Raw genomic sequence first — 22,719 nt, forward strand, 5'->3', positions numbered from 1 at the left:
ATCATGCCTGACTAATCTGGTTTCATTTTATAACCAGGTCACAAAATGGTGATGCAGAAGTAGAGGTGGATATTGTTTTTTTGGATTTTAGGAAGACCTTCGATACGGTATCTCATCCCATTCTCTTAAATAAATTAAGAGGCTGTGACTTAGATGTTTACACGGTCCGGTGGGTGGCAAATTGGCTTGCAGGTCACACCCAGAGAGTGGTAGCTGATGGGTCAGTATCGACCTGGAAGCATCTGGGTAGTGGGGTCCCACCGGGCTCAGTCCTCAGACCTGTACTCTTCAGTGTCTTCATCAGTGACTTGGATGTGGGCGTGAAGTGTCCTCTGTGCAAGTTTGCAGATGATACTAAATTGTGGGGTGAAGTAAACACTCTGGAAGGTAGGGAATGACTGCAGGCAGACCCAGACAGGTTGGAAAAGTGGGCTGAACACAACAGGACGCAGTACAACAAGGACAAGTGCAGAGTACTGCACCTAGGACGTAAAAATATCCAGCGCACCTACTGGCTAGGAAATGACCCTGTCAGCAGCACAGAAGCGGAAAGGGATCTCGGAGTCCTAGTGGACTCCAAGATGAATATGAGTCGTCAGTGTGACGAAATCATCAGCAAAGCTAACTGCACTTTATCGTGCATCAGCAGATGCATGACAACTAGAACCAAGGAGGTGACACTTCCCCTCTATGCGGTACTGGTCAGACTGCAGTTGGTGTATGGCGTCCAGTTTTGGGCGGCTTACTTTAAGAAGGATGTGGACAGCTTCAAGAGGGTCCAGAGGAGAGCCACTTGTACGGTTCAGGGTTTACAGGATAAGCCCTATGAGGAGAGACTAAGGGACCTGGACCTCTTCAGCCTCCACAAGAGAAGGCTGAGAGGTGATCTTGTGGCCAGCTACAAATTCATTAGGGGGGCGCAGCAAGGAACCGGAGATGCTCTGTTCACCAGGACGCCTCTTGGGGTAACAAGGAACAATGGTCACAAACTGACATAGAGCAGATTTAGGCTAGATATCAGAAAAAATGTCTTCACAGTAACGGTGGCCAAAATTTGGAATGGGCTTCCAGGGGAGGTGGTGCTCTCCCCTACCTTAGGAGTCTTTAAGAGAAGGCTGGATAGGCATCTGGCTGGGGTCATCTGACCCCAGCACTCTTTCCTGCCTAGACAGAGAGTCAGACTCAATGGTCTGTTGAGGTCCGTTCCAACCCTAGCATCTATGAATCTATTTATTTATGAATCTTGTGTTTGAAAGCTTATCTAACTTATAGATTCATAGATGCTAGGGTCAGAAGGGACCTCAATAGATCATCGAGTCCGACCCCCTGCATAGGCAGGAAAGAGTGCTGTGTTTAGATGACCCCAGCTAGATGCCTATCCAACCTCCTCTTGAAGACCCCCAGGGTAGGGGAGAGCACCACCTCCCTTGGGAGCCCGTTCCAGACCTCGGCCACTCGAACTGTGAAGAAGTTCTTCCTAATGTCCAATCTAAATCTGCTCTCTGCTAGCTTGTGGCCGTTATTTCTTGTAACCCCCGGGGGCGCCTTAGTGAATAAAACCTCACCAATTCCTTTCTGTGCCCCCATGATGAACTTAAAGGCAGCCACAAGGTCGCCTCTCAACCTTCTCTTGCGGAGGCTAAAAAGGTCCAGGTTCTCTAGTCTCTCCTTGTAGGGCTTAGCCTGCAAGCCCTTAACCATATGAGTGGCCCTTCTCTGGACCCTCTCCAGGTTATCCACATCCCTCTTGAAGCGTGGCGCCCAAAACTGCACTCCAACTGTACTCCAACTGCAGTCTGACCAGCGCCCAATAGAGGGGAAGTATCACCTCCTTGGATTTGTTCGTCATGCATCTCCTGATGCACGATAAAGTGCCATTAGATTTTCTGATGGCTCCGTCACACTGCCGACTCATGTTCATCTTGGACTCTACTAGGACTCCGAGATCCCTTTCCGCTTCCGTGCCACCCAGCAGGTCATTCCCTAGGCAGTAGGTATGCTGGACATTTTTCCTCCCTAGGTGCAGCCCTTTGCATTTCTCCTTGTTGAACTGCATTCTGTTGTTTTCTGCCCATTTGTCCAACCTGTCCAGGTCTGCTTGTAGTTGTTCCCTGCCCTCCGTCATGTCCACTTCTCCCCACAGTTTTGTGTCATCCACAAAGTTGGACAGAGTACACTTCGCTCCCTCGTCCAAGTCGCTGATGAAGACATTGAAGAGAAATTTAATTCCAACCGTGCAGTTGGTCCAATAAAAGTCACCACACCCAAAAAATCCTTGCCTTTTGCATACTTCCTGGATCATCACAGCTAAAACACCACTCTTAACAAAGAGTGCTCAACCTTTTTGTCTGGTGAGACGGATGGACAGTGCCCAATCCATGTGCAAGCAGTACGCAGTCAGTGGTTCCAATCTGGGGCCCAAGGAGTTTATGACAGGGTCCCATCCAGCTGTCCAGAGGGGGGTAGGGCGCAGCCCCGTCCTGATCCAGCATGAAAAGGGATTTTTGGCCAGCCCCAATCGAAGCCCATGGAGGGAGGAAAGGTACAGGCATGACAAGAACCCAATCCATCGGCAATGGGGGGGGAGGGGGTGCCTCACCGAAGGAAAGAGTTTAGACAGGTGAGAAACCGCCAAATATCCCAACTGTGGGGAGCCCAATGGGGCAGGTATCGTAGCTCCACAGGCTGCAATTGGCCCAAGGACCGGAGGTTGAGCACCCGTGCTCTAACACTATCATCAAAACGCTATAACAATATTTATTATGCTTGCAAGCATTGAATCCGAGCACTTACAGCAGGGCTCGCAGGAAGATTCTAGCTATCCCACGCTGCCTGACTCCCAGGGAAGCTCACTAGCAAAGAATCCACCTCTTCCCCTCCACTCCCAATCTCTCCCAACGTCATCTTCTTCCGAGCTAGCCCTTCATTCCACACACATCTAGCTTGTCATTCCCCAGACACATAACCTTCATTCCAGCCTGCCTGCAAGTCACTGCTTGGGTGACTGGAGGCAGCAGGCACACATGTCTCTGCACACACATCCCCAGGGCCTGCATGCACCCAGGCAGGGTCCTGGGAGTAGCACCAATGGCTGGATGCAGGGAAGTGTATGATCAGTGGGGGTTGGAGGTCCGGGACTTGGGGACTGTGTGTGTCTGTGCGTGTGCGTGCGTGCGCGCGCAGGGGGGATGGGCACCTGCCAGATATGGGGGAAGATAGCCGGGCGCCAAGGCTGTATCAGGGCAGGGGGGACGGGAGGGGTAGGCGCCTGCCCCTTCAGCAAGAGAAGGAGGCATCGGGGGGAGCTGCATAGGTGGGCTGGTGGCACTTGGGCTGGTGCTCATACTTGTATGGGCAGAGCAACTGGGAGACGCTGCTGGGGGACGCGCTGGAGGGACCGTGACCAGGCTGCCTGGTGAGGCACGGCAGCCCCAGACCAGGGCAGGGGGGGCCGCCACAGGCCTCCCCTCCTCCCTCCAGCCTGTGCTGGGGCTGGACTCTCTCCGCTGAAATCCGCACAAACTGCGGGACTTCGGCCCGGATGGCACAGGGGCAGCTGGGGGCTCCCTTTAGCAGGGCTGGGGGAAGGCAGGTCGGGACTGGTCACTAATCTTCATAAATAGGTCCTGGTACAAAAAAAGTTGAGAACCACTGTCCTAGACCTCCCATCTCTTTAATGGGTATTTATTTCCTTGCCATTGTACACCCACCTTTTCTCTTACATTAGCATATCACTTCATCCTGCCAACTGAAGCATTTGGATTGTCTGCCTGGCTGCCTCTCTCAAGTCATACTTTCCTGAAACTGTCCTGCTTGAACCTGAGATGATAAAATAACACGCTACCTATTACTTTACAGTTCTTAATTCCTACATGTTTAATTTTTTTTTAAGTTACAGTAATCAAATATCCAAATAAGTTAAGAGCTATGATGCTATGCGATTGCCAGGTCAAGGTTAAATGCAGTTTTAGTAAAAACAAAACCCTTCTTTCTCTAAATCAAATTTGCTTAGTATATAAGGGAACAGGTGGAAGAAATGGGGTGGTTTTTTTCATCCCAGACCTACACACTGCTTCTGAATTTAAAAGCCAAACTGACCTCTTGCCATCATGACAGGTGGTAAAAGAAGATATTCTTACAGAATCGTTTTTCAGATTTTGTTCTGTTCAATCACTTCTGTTCAATCACAAAGTCCCCCCCTCCCTGTGTTTTTCCTTTTTGGTCCAAATCCTCCAACCAAGAGAGAGAGAACGGTCCCAAGGCTTAAAATGGTAATTTATCAGCATGAAGCTCATGTGTGTTTGCACAACAACCAGTGCAATCAGTGGGCTAATGTGGCCTACAAACAGTACCAAAATAAAACTAACCTGTAAAAACTCCAATATCCCACGCTGTATCTATTAAGTCTCATTTCCTTTGTTTGGTTTACTCTAGCTAAGCAAATGAAGTCATAATACTAGATTGATTAGCTGCTTTAAAGGTAAGACCTGCCTTAGCTTTGCTGTGTATTTATAAAACTACAGTTTCACACCCCACTTCTGCAAATGATTATGCATATATTTAGCCTCATGCATTAATAGTCTTACTGAGTTTAACAGCTCATTTGTTGAAAACTATGCACACAGAGACTTGGCCTTTGAATACAAATGGAGCTTTTTCAGACTATATCTTTTCAGGATAAGAACTAACAAACAGGCCACAGTGACAAATGCAGTTGCGTCGACACAAACGGGAATTTTCATTTCATTTACACGCACCTTAAGTCTTTATTTGCGTTTGTACAGCATCTGCTACAACAGAACTTTAGTCAGGATTGTCACCTCTCCTCATCGAAGGACATACAAATAATTAACACAGTAATCAACTATCATGGTTATCTAGTATACAGAATATGTAGCAGGGCACTGGGATGTGCCTGATCCTTTAGGAGAGCAAGCAGCCTGAGAGGCTGCTTTTAGGGGGCAGGGGGGAGCTAATGAGGGACTCACCTGGCTGGAAGAGGGCTCAGGCTGGAGCTACATGAGCCCAGAGTCTGCACCAGTCTGTTCGATTCTCCCCAGCTACTGCACAGTGCAGAACTCCTGGCTCCAGGGTCCCTGAAGGGAAGTGGATTTTGGCTGAACAACTCTACAGGTCTGGAAACAGAGGCAAGTTTCTTGGACTGAGGAAGACTGGGTTTACAGGCAAGTGGTCTTTATGTTACACCTCTAAAGATTGAGGTGTCTGCCAGACGGCGGTGATGTTACTTATTTATTTATGTTTAGCCTTGAACCCTGGGGGTGCAGACTCAAGGCTTGCTTAGAGAGCCAGTATCCCAGGAGCCCTCACACTGAGGGTGGGACCCAGGGAGGGGTCCCAGAACTGAAAAAAGGCTGAGACCCAGATCACGAGGTCCAAGAGGCCCAGAGCCACCTGTGTCCAGGGCTGGGCGGGGGAGGGGTCTGAGCGCTCAAGGGGCCAGAGTGTATAAGAAGGAAAATCAAAGGGAGAACATCTCTGAGGCTTAGGGCGTGGAGTAGGGGAGGAAAAGGAACCACTCAGTTTGCCCTGAAGGCTAGGTCCCTGTAGGGCACCTGCAGTCAGGCCGAGAGGAACCTACCAAAGTTGGATGTCTGGATAGAGGCCAACGGGGCCTCAGACCCAGTGGAAACTTACTGAATTCGGGCTCACTCTAAGGCCTGCTAGCAGCCTCCTTGAATCAACCTGTAATATTAAGAGCAAGGCACGGCTGGTGAACAATGAAGAGAGAGTGACATTAGGGCTGGAGCCAGGCAGGAGCAGCAAGGCCGCTAGGGGTGTCATGGCAGCCCCTGTGGCTGTGAGCCTGTCACAGAGTACTTCTATTTTTTCCTTTGAAAGGAAAATATAAAGTAGTGATAAAATTATGATCGCATAATCTGTGATTCCATGACTTGTTTATTTAAAATTGGTTTAATGGACCACCGATAGTGCAGTGCAGCCCCAACAGTTTCACACGGCAGGCCAGACTGTCAGTGGCCAGTACATTCGTGGGCTGGATCCAGGTGTTCCTGCTCTGGCACATGAGTGGGCACCATCTGGCCAGGTGGGGGACAAACTGGCTTCAACACAGCCCTGATGGGGAAAGGAGCTTGACCCATCCTTGTGAAGAGGGAAAGAAGGCTAGCCAGGTGACCTTGTAGGGAGGGAAAGAGTGCGTGGCCTGGCCCAACCTGGCCCTGCAGGAAAGGAAGGGGACACGGTCCAACCCTGATCCCGAAGTGGGGGAACGTGGCCCAGGCCCACGGGGGAAAGAGGCATAGCTTGGCTCAGACCAGCCATGCAGGTACTGGGGCTTGGGGATTTGGCAGGGGAAAGTGGGGGGGAGGCTGTGTTCATGGCCACCACTCGCTTGCTGCCAATTCCCCAGACCCATGGGGAGCCCCACAAGCCAGATGCGATGGCTCCATGGGGCTGCATTTGGCCCAGGGCCTGGAAATTGAGCAACCCTTGTCTAGTAGATGCATAATACAGCAATTTATATTTGCTCAGAGAGATAATTAATAAAACATAAATATCAATGAAATGTTAGTTAAAATTTCAAAAGATTAAAAAAATACCTGTCAGCATTTTCATTTTTACACTCAGCCTTGTATGGATAGCCATTTTAATAATATAACATTAGGTATCGTTTTCAAAAGATCCTGCCTGTTTGAAAATATGCACAAGTGGAGCAGCTGTAAATGCTTCACAACACGTTGTAGCACTGAAAGAAGAAGAAAAAAAAGTTAATTTCTCAATTAGTGAATTAGTTCACATTTTGGACTCTAAAAATACCCATGGTTAGTTCTGTAGACAATACATTTAGAAATCCTTTCCAAGAGTTACAAAAGTTCCATGTCCAATACAAATCACCATTTCCAAAGATATTAACAGAGCCAACAAACAGTCTTCAAAGCAACCTTGAAAACAGCACAAGAAAAGCTGGAAAGTAGGGTTTGATGCTTTTCCACCACAAATCATACTAGCCTATCTTCAAAAAGGCCCAAAGGTTCCCAAACAGTTACGACTTTTATTCCCTACCAGCCTTTACTAGACCTGAACTAGCAGCTTAAAAGTCAAAATTTTTCATTCTATTTTTAATCCGTCTTGTTTTTTGTTTTAAATCTATTTTTAATCTTTCTTGTTTCCCCAAGAAAAGCCATTTTAAGGATCCAATCCAATTGACACTGAGATGAATGGGAGTCTTTTCATTGACTTTACAGAGTACTGAATCAAGCCCAAAGCATTCATAGTGGATGATTTCCTCTTTGGAACCCCACCCCCCACTCCACAAGGGAAATCACCTATCAGTTATGATACCACATAGCAATGTAAAAGCAGAGACTCGCCAAAACAAAAGCAAAAAACCCAACCTCCATCAATCATTGTTAAAACAGAAACATGTTTCTAAGTATGTAAATCAGGAAAAAGAGGGGCTTTTTTCAGCATTGAGGAAATCAGGACTGTTAGTCTTAACTTTACACAGAAGAGCAATTTTAAAACTATCCCACACTAAATCCTAAGATTAATGTAAAAAGATGATACTATCTCACCAGAGGAAAGAGTTTAGACAGGTGAGAAACAGAATCTAGTATTAATGGAAAGGTAATTATTGGTTTGGCTAGACACTTTTGCTTCTACTTGCTCTAATATAATTTCCCAACCTTAAAATACATTGTACCTTCTCTTTGGGTGTGAATCATACAGTATTTCATGACACTACTTTACCCATTTAAAGGTAAAAATCCCAGTGATACAACATTCAAATTGGAAGATTTAAAATTATAGCAAAAACTGGAATAAATATCCCCCACCACAATTCTGCCTAGATAAGTCTTTTGGTTTCTATTTAACAAAAGAAGATTGACAAATATAATTCTTCCTACATGTTCAAGTTAACAGGAACACAATGATTCATATACACTGCAGTACTAAAATAACTGCATTACTGGACTTATTTTTGGCATCTAAACCTATTACTTATGTTCACTTGGAAATTTTAAAAGCCTTGGTGGGGTGATATAGTTGGGGGTAGTCCTGCTTCAAGCAGGGCATTAGACTAGGTGACCTCCTGAGGGCCCTTCCAACCCTAATTTTCAATAATTCTGTTTAGCTTTGAGAGCTTTGAAGCATGGAAAGTTTCATTCAAGAAGTGAGAGTTTCTAGTCAAGATTTTTCCCCTCCCCCCGAAATGCAGGAGCATGTGAAATCAGATTTCACTGTAAGTATTTTTAAAGCATAATTATAACTGCTATTGCTAAATGAATAGATCCTACTAGAAAGGTAAGCCAAGCAACTTCCTGTGTCAGGGAGCAGACATGTAGTAAATTAACTGGAATCAAAGTGGTTCCGTAACTTCATCAAGCACTTTCTCCTTTCTTTTCCTATGCGCATGCATGACTATGCAACGGGTGTGCGAAATGATGTTTCAGGCCTCACCTAGCCAGATATTGTGCCTATTTAATTAAAATTGGTTTTAAAAAGTTATCAACACAAGCTACACCAAGAAAACCACCTGTGAATTGGTGTGCACTACTTAAATTGACCAGATTGAGTAAACCAGAGTTAAACTGGTTCCATTTTTTGTGTAAGCAAAGCCAGAGGCATAACCAGGAACGTCAGTGCCCGGGGGAAGACAGCGCCGAGCGCTGGAGAGGGAGGTGAGGAGCGTCGAGTGCTGGAGAAACAAGGAGACAATTCCAGTCCTACTTAATGTCTTCACTGGAGCATTTCTGAAATCAGTCCCCATTAACAGGCATGAAAAATATATCCAGTTGCTATTTAAGATGCTGTAGAGAAAGCGATCATCGTGGCTTCCTGTACCTAGTACAGTGGTTTCTCAGCCTTTTTCATCTCCAGGTGCCCTTCTGTAACTTGCCTGAATTTTGTGGCATCTGCATTTCAAAAATTAATTTCACTCATTTTTTCATTATGAAAAATAGTAGACCGACTCCCACCCCTACCTCTTGCAGAAAGCTTAGACCACAGCAGATACGAACGGCTTCTGATGCTATGGCTTCCTACCTGAAACCTCGAGGTTTGTCTTGTGAATCACATGCAGGTGTTTACATGCCTCATAGAGCTAATATCACAAAGGAGCCCAGCTGAGGCTTATTTCATGTACCCAGACAATCTTGTAAGGTCTCTTTATTTGGGATGTTGCAGGAAAAAAAAATTATTTTTGCCAGATGCTTACAAGAGCTGACGCATCTCTGATTCAGCGAGTCTACGTGGTACAAACCACAACCAACACCATTCCTAAGGTTACTGCAGAAACCGAAGTGTTGAACCAACCTTAACTCATACACCTGGGCCCGTCCAGCAGGGCAGGCAGCACGGGCCAGGGGAAACAAGAACAGCACCAGCAACGGCTGCACGTGCCCACGAGCTTCCAGTGAAAGGGGTCGCCCGGATTCACCTCCCTGGGCTAAAACGGATCTCATTGGAAAGGGCGACTCCACCAAACGCTGTCCCCCGCACCCACCGCTCTGGGGATCGAGTGCTCAAATCCACCCAGTGCTCGACTCGCACTCACGCACTCGGTATGTGAGCCCATGCAGCCACATACACGCATGTACATGTGTGTACGTACACGCATATGTGTAGGTGTATACACACAGTGCAGTGCATGGGGTGCATTTGCATAGCATGCACGTGTTTGTGTGTGTGCATGCAGGTGTGTGCACAGGCAGAAGTGTATGTGCACTGCCACACGCACTCTTTCCACGTATGTATACCGACATGCACACATAAACATACGTGTACAAGTGTATATGTGGATAGCCACACCCCCCCCTCGTACAAACACCCGTGGGCAACCCCCCCCGCAGCCGAGGACGACCCTGTCTCACGAGGCCAGTCCCGGGTGCCGGACTCTAGCGCAGCCGGGCCGCGTGTCTGCGCGGGGGGGCGGCTCTGCAGTGCGGACCGGCCACAACGCGCTGCTCCTGCCCCTCCGGCTCCTGCGGCTGTGCAGAGACCCGGCCTCCATCGGGGCGGGGCCGGGCCGGCGCTGCCCCAGCGCTCATGTCGGTGTCGCAGGGTGTCGAAGCGGGCCTGAGCCGGCCTGGACACGCTTCCTCCGCCCTCCTCCTCCTCCTCCTCCTCCTCCGCCGCCTGCTGCTGCCGAGCGCGCGTGCCCGCGACACCCCCTCCCCCGTCGCTCCTGCCGCGTTTCCGGGGCAACGGACGCAGTCCCGGCCCTACCGGCAGCGGCGGGGGTCGGGGGGGAACAGGGCCTGGGCGCCGGCACGTGACTGCCGCCTCCCACCGCCCATGCTGCGCTGCGCTGCGCAAGCGCGAACCCCCTACTCCACCCCCCCCCCGCTGTTGTGACGCGCAAGCTCTCCATTGGCCGCGGCGCAGGTGGGCGGGCTGAGGGCGGGCGGGGCGGAGAGACTGTTGAACCCCTTCGTGTCCTGTCTGCCCCCGCCCTGGGCACCGGGTCGCACCTGCGTCTCCCTCCAGGCTTGCAGCTGCGCCCCCTTCTCCCCCAGCACCCAGCTGCCCCGCTTTTCTCCCCATCATGGTAGTGTGCATGTGATGGGAGGCAGCAGACATGGGCGTGGGAGAGGTGGCTCTCAGAGCAGAGGGGAGCACATGCATGCAGAACCATGTATCCATGGACAGGAGGCCGGGGGGGGGGGGGGGCAAAGGACACGTGCATTGGGCAGGAGGGGTGCAAGGGGAGGGGTGGTGAGGCAGAGACTGCCCCCCCCCAAGCCCCTGCTGCCCCCCAGCTCCAGCTAGTGACTCCCTGAGGGAAGTGGATGGGGGGGTCTCATGCCTCTGTGAACCTCCCACTGCTGCCCCCGAGGTGTGGATGAGCTCAGGACCCCCAGCCAACTGCATCTGGGAGGTAACCGGGAGCCTTCAGCCATCAGCCACTCAAGGCTGTGGCCCAAGGGGGGCAAATCCCACACAACAACGCAGACCCAGGTCACCCAGCGCAGGTGGAAGGAGGGTAAGGCCATTCTTTAGCATGCAGGAGCCTACCTGCAGGAGACCTGCATCGAGTGGCTGCGGCAGTACCTGCAGCACGGGGAGGCAGCACTGCAGAGCAGTGAGTCCCAGTGTCACCGCCCAGGGCAGCACTGACTGGGCACCCCCTCACCCCAGGGAATGCCTGCCCCATCGCCCTGTGTCCAGGATGGCGACCACTGCTTCTTGGTCTTGCTGCTGGGTGAGACTCCAGCACAGCTGTAGGACACGGTGCCTCTGTCCCTGCCCTGGTCAGGCCTCCCAGCTGGGCAGAGCCCACGTGGTGTCCGTGCCCTGGCCACGTGTCTGAGAACCAGAGATCAGCTGTGTCGAACCCTGTTCCTGCAGCCCTGAGCCCAGCGCATCCGTGTCTCCCGTCCCCCGCGCTCCTTCCCCAGCACTGCCTGCTCCTGCCTCAAATGGGCGCTGGAGCCAGTTTGTGTGGCCCGGTGCAGGGCCCAGCCCGGGCTCCTGGCAGGGGTGCTGAGGGCCCAACAGGACAGTCACTCTAGCAGGTGTCTCCTCCCTCCCAGAGCGTCCCATGGCACAGGTGAGCAACAAGCCATCATCCTGGGGCGGACGCACCACCCTAGCCTGCCAGGTCCATGGCTTCTGCCCCAAGGACGTGGCTGCTGTCTGGCTGAAAAATGGGGAGGTGCAGCCCCAGGAGACGAGCCATGCAGGGGTCCTTCCCAGCAGAGATGAGACCTACCAGACCTGGGCCACCATCGAGATTGACCCGAGCAGCAACCACAACTACGCCTACAGCGTGAGGCATGAGAGCCTGGGGGCAGCTCTGAGAGTGGCCTGGGACAAGGGCCAGACAGGTGAGTGACCCCCACACGGGGAGGGAGAAGGAACGTGGTGCTCAGGAGGGGAGGAGCTGACTGACCCTACTGAGCGGGGAGGAATTGGGGGGTCAGAAGATGCAGGGGTACTGATGGGGAGGGGGCACTGGGCCCATACAGCGTTGGGAACAAGTCTGGGGTTTGCCTCACTCACAGACCCCTTCCCTCTTCCAGAGTCCAACCCAGTGCTGACTGTGGGCATCATTACTGGTGTTGTGTGGGTCATTGCAGGTGTTTACTGCCACAGTAAGTGCTAGGAAAAGCCCTTGGAGCCAGGCTGTGCCCAGGCCTTGGTGCAGGGGAGCAGGAAGGGCTCATCACTGCTGTGCCTGGGACCTGGGAGGACAGTGGATTCTCCAGCTGCTCTGGGCTGCCAGGCCCACATGACCCGGGGGTGGCAGCAGCTGGGGCTGGGGACAGGTCTCACCCTCGCTCGCATGGAGCTAGCAGCTCTGGCTGGTGTGGGGCCACGGAGCTCCTTGGTGTGAGCTCTGGGTGAGGGGCAGGACCAGGCCAACTTCAGCTAATACAATCACCACTTCTCAACACATCTGGAGGGCGCAGACCCCGGCCAGGCTCAGGAGCACAGTCCCATGCATGGTCCTGAGGTTGCTTGTTGCTCACCCAGAGACGCACACGCTGCACAGCCTCTGCCTGCTGTGGCTCACAGCTCCCCAGCCTGCAGCTTGTGCAGCATCCACATTGCTGAGGAGTGTTTGGCCTCTCCCTCTCCCTGCCCAGATCCGGGGTTCCCCTGCCACCATCACCCTCCAGGCACCCACCTTCCATCTCCTTTGGGCTCAGCCCTGAGATGTTGGCAGATATGATGTCCTGCAGTAACCCGACATGGGAGAGAGGCAGAGATGACCGGAGTCCCGTGGCTGCACCAGCCTCAGGCTCAGATGCCCACGGCCCGCTCATCCCCTGGTCTGGGCAGGGCCTGGAGGACCTGGGGGAGGGAGCAGGGAGTGTGCACTGGGCCAGCACCTGGTTCTGGGCACTGGGCACCAGCTACACAGCAAATAGCAGAGAAAAAGGGGCAGGAGCCACAATGTCAGGTCCAGCAGGTCAGCGACAGAGGCGATACCCAGGAACCACTACTTAGTGGGCCAGAGGACTGTGGCAGGGGCAGTCCTGGGCATCTGGAGGGCCGTGGAGACCTCTTCAGATGGCCAAGAGGACACACCGTGGGTAGAGCCATGGGGCAGGAGGGGAGGGACTCACCCGCTCTGTCTCCAGTGCACAACGCAGGCATCCAGCTCACTGCTTCAGGCGCAGGCTGGGTCACAACTCAGGATGCAGCCGTGGCAGCTGCTGTACTGCTCACAGGCCATGGTGTTGACCTAGGTCACATCCATGGAGGAGCCCACGTACAGCCAGCTCTGCACTGGGGATGCACAGGCAGGGAGGGACTAGTGTGACGGGGAAGCCACATCGGAGGCAATGTGCACATGCACATGATGGGAAGGAGAGGGACCAAGGCCTGCCTGTGTTGGGCTTGCTGAGAGCTTGTTTGGCGGGCTGGGTGTGTGGGTCCTGTGCTCTGAGCAGCAGTTCTGCGTGCTGCTAGCTGAGTGGTTGCTGAGCTAAGCACAGACAGCCAAAGAGCCTGAGGATGAAACAACGCAGTCAGTGCTCACCTGTCAGTCGAAGCTGCATGAACTGAACTGAGAAGCAAGTGAACAGGCATTCAGTTTTTTTCAGGAAAGGCAGCCACATCCCCCCAGTGGTGCCGGGGGGCGCTAGAGCCGGGGGGCGCTAGAGCATGGCTTCCTGCCTGCCAGCCACTGCCAAAAGAAGGGACTGAAGCTCCAGCGGAGGGCACGGGCACCAGCCTGAGGAGGACTGCCCCACAGGCAAACCCTGGCTGTGGGCTGGGCCAGGAAGGGGATTGGTGGGATGGGCGGAGCCTGGGGGCAGGGCTTGTGCAGGCGGCGGGGCAGGGAACTTTGGGGCGTCCTCATTGTGCGTGGGCCCCTTAGGGTTGGGGGGTTTGCAAGGGGGGCTCTGGGGGTGCCTGGCCTGGTTGGGGTTGCTAAGAGGGGGTCTGCCCCCTCAGCCCTGCACTTACCCCAGTGACCCCGTGCAGGCAACGCTATCCTGGAGCTGTTGAAGGAGACGGTGAACAAGCAGGCGTGGAGCGCCAGGCCACGCAGTTCAGCACCACTGCACAGAAGGTCAAGGTCAAGCTCTCTGCCCACATCCTCTACAGCACTCAGGGGCAGGGCAAGGGGGCGGGTAGTGGAGCCGGGGGCCGGGGGTCTTGGAGGTCTCCTGCCCCTGAGTGATGATGGGGAAGCTGCACGAGGGAACGAGCTACTCAGACAGGAAGGACGGCCAGCTGGCCCCCAGCTGCATGGACTACGACCACCTCAAGCTGGGCAAGCTGTCCTGCATCTGGGAGCAGAGGCTGGAGCTCTGACACACTCCAACACGCCAGAGACATGTCCCGACATGCAAAGGACATGCCACAGACACACTCTGACACCTTACAGGCACATTCTAACATGCCATAGACATGCAATGTCATGCCACGGCCCCGGGGCAGCTTCTTCAGGTGTCAGAGCATGAGGAGATGTAAGGGTTGTGTGAGCACAGGGGATTGCAGAGGTGGCAGAACATGCCCCCACACACCAAGGACATGCCTTGACATATCATAGACATGCTATGAGGGCACTGGGACACAGGAGGATGGCACTGGGACATAATGGGAGATCCTGAGGGCAGAGGGAGATACTGGGAGGGTATTGGGAGATAGAGATACTAGGGCTGGCATGCAACTCATAAGCAATAGTTTAGAACTATTTAAAAGAAAAGTTTCTTCTGAGTTATTTGTTTTATGAACAAAGAAACGGGAGGATGCGTGCAAGCCCCAGCGCTCAAGAGGCACAGCTGGGCAGAGCGATCAGACCACTATCCTGCCTGGCACTGATGAAAATACAGAGGGGAAGGGAAGGGGGGCCAGCCCCAAGGGAAAACATTGCCCTTATTTTGTGGTGGACCCAGCACCAGACCCATGCTCCGTGGGTGCCTGAGGGTTGAGCTGGGCCTCTGCTCTCACCCCCCAGCCCCCTCCCTGTTCCCTGCCAGCGAACCCAGGCATCCCGGCCCCCAGCCCCCTCCCCTATAGAGAACCCAGGCACCCGAGACCCCAACCTGCCTGCTCTCTCCCGCACCCAGCGCCCCCAAGAGAACCCAGGCATCCGGCCACCCAGCCCCCCTGCTCTCCCCCCAGTGCCTCCCTGCACAAAACCCAGGGGTCCGGGCTCCCAGCCGCATCCTCTCATCCCCAGGCCTCTCCCCTCCCAGAAGAGCCAAAGGCCTCGGGGGCTGTGCGTGCGTCCTCTACATGCTTTTGTTGCATGTATGAACGTCGAGCCACTCGACTCACAGGACACTGAACGTGTGTGCAGTTTCTGCGGTACTCTCAAAAACCCACAAAACCAGGTGCTTGTTTCCTGGTCCATGTGCAACAGAAACACATTTCTGTGCAAACACTGAACACAGGTCAGCTCTGCAACCAACACACACAGACACACCGACCAGTTCCCTGAGACGCACACGCACACAAACCAAGTCTCTCTCATGCACCCCCAGTGTGTGTCTGACACCCATACATCTCTTCTATCCCCCCTCCAACTCTCTCTCTGTCTCCCTTTCTCTCTCTCTCTCACACACGCACACACGGATGCACAGCCGTTTAGGGCTGGAAGAGCCCTGGTGAGATCATCGGGTCCAGCCCCCTGCTCTGGGCAGGAAAGGCTGCGGGGATCAAATAACCCAGCAAGGTGTGCGTCCAGTCTCCTGTTGAAGCTCCCCAGGGCAGGTGCCTGCCCCACCCCGCTGGGAGACCAGATAATGTCCGCTAAGACCTGGACTCCTGAGGGCCCTGTTGCCCCACAGCTCCTGCATCGTTACCTCACAGCCGAGACTCCTCTCGTTCTGTTGTTTTCCATAGCAATACTCCAGTTTTCCAGGCAATACCCCCTGCATGGCCAGGAGGACCCGTGGCCCCGTATCTCAGTCCATAGAGACCATGCACAGGTCGGCTACATCAGTGGTACCATTTACTTCTGTGCCAGGCCTGAATGCCAGTCCTTGGACCCAGCAGTGGGAGAATTGCTGAGATATCTGTAGTCCATCTTGGATGCGAGAGGTGGGATCACAGGGAGATTCAGGGTGGTGTAAAATTCCTGTCCCAGTGAGTGAAGCCCAGCAGGGGATGAGTGTCAGGGGCCTGGTCAGACAAAGCCGAGGGGGAGCTGGTGCTTTGTCAGCCCTAACCTGCGGTGAGACTGTGCCAAGTTGGGTGCTGTGGGGACAAGCCCATGGGCAGACCCCACTTAGCAATCCCAGGAGCTGCCCCAGGCTTGTGTGTGTGTAGTTGGGAGATAACAACGGTCAGACACACAAGCACCCAGACACGCAGAGGGGCAAGTCTGGGCTGCCGGGAAGGGAGGGCTGAGAACTGAGGCCCCAGACGCCAGGGCATGGAGAAGTGATGGCTCCACGGTGACACCGACTCCCCTGGTAAGCTGCAATGTGACACCAAAAGCTCACCCAGAAAGGACAACGGCCCGGACTCCCCCTTGCCCCAGCTCCGGCAAGCCCCAGGGGTTTGGTCACTGGGAACAGCAGGCCTTGCCTGTGTCTGTGCTGGGTCCTGCTGCGGTGTCTCTGCTGTGTGAATCCTCACCTCTCTGCTCTTGATTGCAAGATAAGAAGAGTCTGAGGACACGCAGGTGAGTGACCCTCACCCCGTACCAGTGACCCCAGGCCCCTTCCCTGGAGAGCTGTGCTTCCTGCAGCCACTTCTCCCACCACCGCAGTGCCCCACACATGGACTTTGAGCCTGTGTTGAAACAGAGTCACCACATTTCTGCTGCCTTCTCCCCTCCACCATCCCTGGACTCTGGGACTGGCACAGACTTAGCCTACAGGGTCCCCGGGTGGTGGTCTTGGCTGCTTACCCCTAAAACCAGCCCAGATGGCTGTGGGTGTGCAGAGGTGCCCCTGCCTGTTTCCCTACATTAGTGTGGCCAGCCCATGCATGCGTGCCACGAGGGGCATGGGCAGTGGCTGCGTCTGGCATGTGAGCCTGGGTGCAAGGTAACGGGAGGTGCTGGGACAGAGGCAGAGACACGGGCATCACAGGGATCAGAGCAGCACTCAGGGAAGGTCTAGGCCAGAGTGTCTCTAGTGGGTTATGGACTAGAGAAAATCCCACACAATTTACTGATTTGTTTGATGCACTGGCTGGGTGAGTAGTTAGCTACTTGCATGATTTCACAATGATTACACACTTAATTCATACAACACAATTTTATTTTAAAATTCTTTGCTACATATATAACACTGCTTAGCTTTAAGAAACTCCACAAACATTAAGAACACAATAATTACATATATCAGAAACAGTGCTCCGAATGCACTTCCTTCCCAAACAATGCTATAAGAATTAGGATTACAAAAACAACTACAATTACAACTCAAAGTTAAATTTGAATCAATACTATTATTTTTCATAATATACTTACAATCCTAGAATTCCGAGAAGCCAAACACCTAAATATGGTTTAATTCCTCAGTAGTACAATTTAATGTGTTGGCCTCAGTAGTACGGTTCAATGGGCTCGCCTCAGCAATACGATTCAATGGGCTGGCCTCAGCAGTGATAGGACTAAGTCCCCTTCCTTCAGTCCCTTTCGGGTGCTCCGCGGCTTCAGCATGAACTAAGAGATTCGTGTTCACGGAGAGGGTGGTTCAGGTGATCAGTCTGATCCGGCCTACACTTGCGATTCTTCCTTCGTTGTTCTGCAAGTATAGTCACCTCCAAATTGGAAGAGTAGGTTACAGTTTTTATTGAGTGAGTTGCCGTCCTGGGCCCCTCCTACCCAAACCTGTCACTACCCCAAATTTGGGCTCGGATCTTACTCAAGAGATTCTTTTGCTTGGTAATCAGTTTCTTTTGTTCATCATTTTAATTACTTTGGGGAACTTCCATACCACTGCAAGTGACCTTTTCTTTCCAATTTTTTAAAAAGGCTCTAGGGTTTGATCTCTCGGAATTTGGGATATTTGCTTAAGGGCCATTTTTAGGTTCTCTTTATTAAAGGCCTCTAAAGATAAAATTCAAGAGTGAAGACTTTGAGCAAAGTCAGGACCTTCCGCACGTAGACCAAAACAATGGCCTAGATAAGAAGATAAATCTTGTCTTCTTCCTGAAACTGGCTAATGGGCAACCATTACAAACATTCAAACTATTTAATGCAATATGACATCCCCCCAGGCCCATTAGGCAGTTTGATTACAATTATATTTCATTACTAAGCCTTGCAAACTTATTACGGTAATTCCATGACAACATACACAACATTAATTTTCCTAAAATGATTAACGCAAACAATCCTATGATACTTATTATAACATATATCACCCATTTTCCCGAAAATACAATCTTTATGGTGTTCCATAGTTGTTGTCCTATCGATCCTATTTCGTGTATAGTAGATTTAACACCATTCCCCACTGCATTTCCAATCGCGGCTAGTCCTTCTAACACCAAAGCAGATGGTGCATTGAGGATCTTGCTGGCGTTGAGTAATTTCAGGTAAGTAATGTTCTCCATAGTCCTTTGACAACATCACTAATTGTCCAGTTTCCAAGTTAAATGATATATGAGTCAAATTTAATTCCTGCAAGTCAATGTCCCACACAGATAGTTGGGAATGCACCTTATTCTCCTCAGTCGTGCTCCAATGATCTGTGGCGATCCATGGGATACCTACCTGTTTTGGACCAAAGTACTACCTCCATACTGGAGTGTAGATCATTATTTTTTGGCCCTATTATGCGCACACACTTCCTTGCAAATGTGTCTCTCCATAACTGAGCTCCAGGCTCACAGGGTGAGACTTGAGGGATGTTCTATTTTATTTCCATTATTTCCCCTGTATCTCTCCAGAACACACCCTCTTGCTTACAGGGCTGGAGTTGAGGAATATCATATCCCATTTCTGCTATTTCATAATACTGGGTTGCTTCATGTTGGGGGGTTAAATCAAAAGCATAATCATAGTTTAATATGTTTACTTGAGCAGTTTTAGTGTAGATTTTGCATTTGCAATCAGCACATTGCACAATATGGGTTTGATTCCATGCTTCCAATTCAGAACATTTATCATTTAATTTTACTTGGCTGGTATTTACTTGCGTGCAATTATGCTTGGTACACCGCACGGTGGGTAATGTCCTGTATGTTTTCCCCCAATGCGGGTATGTACTGTCCAACCCATTAGTGGGTTCACTGAACAGAGCCATTGTACACTTCCCTGATTTTCGTGACTAAATAGCATAATTATTTGACTATGACATTCTACATGAGGTATATGTCCAGCATCTGTGAATTTCTTCTTTAAATTTGTTACAATAAGTTGTTCAAAGGTGCTGGATTCATGAAATTGTGTACAGGTGATGAACTGTAATCTAGCTTGTATTTTCCTCATATTAGAATTATTGATATTTTCATTTTGTTCAGTTAATGTTAGGAAATTTTGCATTCTTTATGTAATGTTTTTTGTAATGGTCACGTGTGTAGTGGCAAATCCCAAAAGTGACATGAATTCAGGTTTTACTGTTTCTTCCCATTCTTTATCTTGGTTTTGCTGTGCCCAGTCTGTCCAGACTGACCTGCGCTTTCTTTGTGGTTGCGTGCAGTTAATGTTATATGTAATGTGCATGGCAGTGCGGGAATATTCAGGAGATTTTAAATGCCAGGCTACTGTGCTTTGTTCTTGGTGCGGTGGATCCCTTATCATTAAGAGATAAGGTAATATTTCTTTTCTAGTATGTACTATAGTCCGACACCAAGTGCTAGTGGTAAGCCTGCCACTGTTCTGGACAGTGTTAGGTTTCCAGAAAAGTTTATTCCACTTACATTGGATGATACCATAGGGGTCTATTGTAGCATTTTCAAATAACCCTACTGGGATAATAGTTAATTTTACCCCAAATACACCCTTTTCTGGGTGTGTTCTCACAAAACCCCATGGTGTTGGATAGTACTCAGTTTCATTTATCCCTGCTTCTGTTAATTTAATGCCATATGGATATAGTCCATTAATTATATCACAAGGATTTAATAATTTGGAGGGGTTCCATGGTCCTTCCCAAGGAATATTACATTTAAGGGAATAAACTGGTATTGTGAGATTCCATACGTCAGCATTATATCCCAGAATCGCATTGGGTAGTCTAGGTACTGGTCTGTATAATTTTGCATTGGTTAGCCACATCCAGTGCTGTCCTTCAATCCAGTTGGGCGCTGTTTGTGCTGTGTGCTAAGGTGCAAACCTCAGTTCTGGATTCGGACAGATCCCAGGCAGGTGACATGACACGGGCTCTTTAATGTGCCTTTTCTAGTGCCCTCCACACACAGGAGAGGACAGTTCATCTGAAATAGGCTTGCTCGGGCATAATTGCAGCTGCCTAATCACACTCCTGTCTCAGTTCCAAGTACAAAATAACCATCGTATGGTCATTGTCTCGGTATGCAAAGGTCTGTGACGAGAGGCAGGTCCGTGACTAGGGGCTTCGGGTAATTGCTAGAGTGTGCCCCCGTCGCCACTCACCCATCACTGTGGGACTTGCTATTGAAGCAAGAGGCTTGTGCATGTCTTCTCTTAACGTGGGGATGAAATGGCACAACAGCAACCAGACAGTACTTCTCAGGAGGGAAACCTGAATCCCATGCCAAGGAAAACCGAGAGCACTGAGGATATCTTCTGCTGACGCCTACATCTGCCTCTGCCACCATCATGAAATAGTCTCGCTTCATTGGCATGTTCCACCATCAATCACTTTTATGTTGATTGTTGGATCACTCTTAGCCTGGCAAGCTCGCTCTCCACTTTGCGAACATGGGTGACCCTAGTAGAAGTACAGAACTGCAGGCAGCATCGCTCTTGATGTCAAGGATAGCAGACAAGCCTCTCTCCATCACATCACAGTAGCGATCATTGTGAGGATGACTTGGCAGGAGAGACCTATGCCTATAAGTGAGAAAAATAAAGCAGAACAAAAAGCCCACATGAGTGAAATCCCCTGCGATTTCCACATCAGGACAATGAAGCTCTTTCTGCAAGGCACTTGGGTGGGCTCATTCTGTGCAGCTTTCTTCACGTAGCCATTGTTAGTAGCCAGCGTATTGCAGACTAAATGGACACAGACACTTTGCCCATCACTCTAAGCTTTGGGAAAGGCTCTTGTGGGGTTGGTGCTTGCTGGAGGAGAGGCCAGAACTGGAGCAGGATACTCAGCAAAAGAGAAAAAGTGAAAAACACAAGCTCCTCTCCCACGCCAGCCACAGCCTTCCCACTGTAAGTGTCGGTCACAGCTGAAACAGTGCCCCAGTGTCCCTCCCCAGCCCACTTCAGGGATGAATGCATGCCCGTGTGCAGGGTGGGACTGGCGGTGGCAGGGCTAACTGCCCTGCCCAAAGTCTGGGGCCTTGCGTTGCAGCACTCCACTACGACTGGGATTTCCTCAAACTCCCCATGCAGCAAAGTGCATATTAGGAGAGAGCAAAACTGACAGAGGATCAGCCTAGACCCGCTGTGCTCCTTCAAGCTCTCCAGCCTACTTGGGAAGACCTGAGACACTGGGCAACACTCCCTCTCCCCAGGAGGTCCTGTCCTCCATGGTCAGGTCTATGTTAGTATGTCAGCCTAGGAAGTACTGTATTTTTCAAAATACAACATACCCGCTTTCCAAGCAAAAAAACAAAAAAAAACCACTGTCGGCAATCCCACTTCTTGTTACGTGCAAGCCAGAGGGTGAGAACAGTTCCTGCCAAAAGCAAAAGTCCACTCTTCATGTGATCTACGGGGTGCGGAGCAATGAGTGGGCTCAGGCTTCGTACTGTGCTCCCCAGTTAGGTACTACAAGTCATGATTTTTTTCTCTTCCTCCCGACTTTCAAGAACAAGGTGTATATGACATGTCGGCACATGCTGTATGTGGGGAACTATGATATGCACCTTTTATTTGCACCATCCTCCCCGACTTGAATGTCACTCATTCTGTACGTGAACCTTTCCAAATGAAAAGACCAGTGTTGTGGAAACACACGCAGCATACTTTTGGGTCAGGTCAGCAGAAACTTTTATTCAAAAGAAACTACAGCTGTAGGGGGGACCCCAAAGTGACATGGATTTCCCAAGCACTTGGAAGGGGTTCTCCCCCAAGAGCAAAATCAGGACGCTTATATACTTTTTAAGAGTTGCTTACAACTCACATGATCATATAGTGAAATTAGCATGAAAAGCGGCTATAAACATTACTTCATTACTTCTTTGCTGTAATCAGGATGGGAACTTATGGGGGAGGCGAGGTTAGTTCACAAACTTCCTTCTTGCACCTGGAAATCAGAGTTGTACATACTTTTTGCTATCTTCAAGGCCGCGGTGAGGGAAGCAGTTGCAGAGGAGTTACAAAGAACAAACACTTTCCCTTATCTGTTCTACTGTACAGAGCCAGCAATTCTCCACAAAGCCGTTATGTCATCTTATAACTCAAATGATCAAAGTTTAAGGCATTTATTTTTTTCTGATTCCACAGTCCCCCGTTTTGAGACTATTTAGTCTCACTTTAGCCTTAAACTTCCATTCTCATGAGCCCCTCTATTTCCTCATGCAGCCTTTCATGTTTTCTTTCAATCTGCTCACACTGTTGTAACACCATTATTCTAGACTCTGCCATGGGTTTTCTTGCCTTGCTACAGCTTCTATTGTGGCTGAAATGTTAATTATGGCTAATTCCAATTCTCTTATTTCAAGCCACGGTATGAAGGCTCTCACAAATTGATGGAACCCTGTGTTTCTGGTAGCTAAGGG

The 22,719-nt window shown here is 50.7% G+C and overlaps 1 protein-coding gene and 1 long non-coding RNA gene across 2 annotated transcripts in view; one reads left to right on the forward strand and one right to left on the reverse strand.

The window, feature by feature from the left end:
• LOC132246559 (uncharacterized) overlaps positions 1–10,269 on the reverse strand; it is a 29,005-nt gene extending 18,736 nt beyond the window's left edge. The window contains exon 1 of the long non-coding RNA XR_009457931.1: positions 3,711–10,269. This is a non-coding gene — a long non-coding RNA (uncharacterized LOC132246559). The remainder of the gene's footprint in view (positions 1–3,710) is intronic.
• Positions 10,270–10,364: 95 nt separating this feature from the next.
• On the forward strand, positions 10,365–16,374 carry LOC132246432 (uncharacterized). The gene is made up of 4 exons (XM_059719525.1): positions 10,365–10,528; positions 10,817–10,963; positions 11,514–11,807; positions 13,918–16,374. The coding sequence occupies exons 3-4, from the start codon at positions 11,522–11,524 to the stop codon at positions 14,397–14,399; spliced, it is 768 nt and encodes a 255-aa protein (XP_059575508.1). The 5' UTR covers positions 10,365–10,528; positions 10,817–10,963; positions 11,514–11,521; the 3' UTR covers positions 14,400–16,374.
• Positions 16,375–22,719: the final 6,345 nt, after the last annotated feature.

The sequence above is a fragment of the Alligator mississippiensis genome, chromosome 16 (assembly GCF_030867095.1).
Source record: "Alligator mississippiensis isolate rAllMis1 chromosome 16, rAllMis1, whole genome shotgun sequence".
NCBI classification, from domain to species: domain Eukaryota; kingdom Metazoa; phylum Chordata; order Crocodylia; family Alligatoridae; genus Alligator; species Alligator mississippiensis.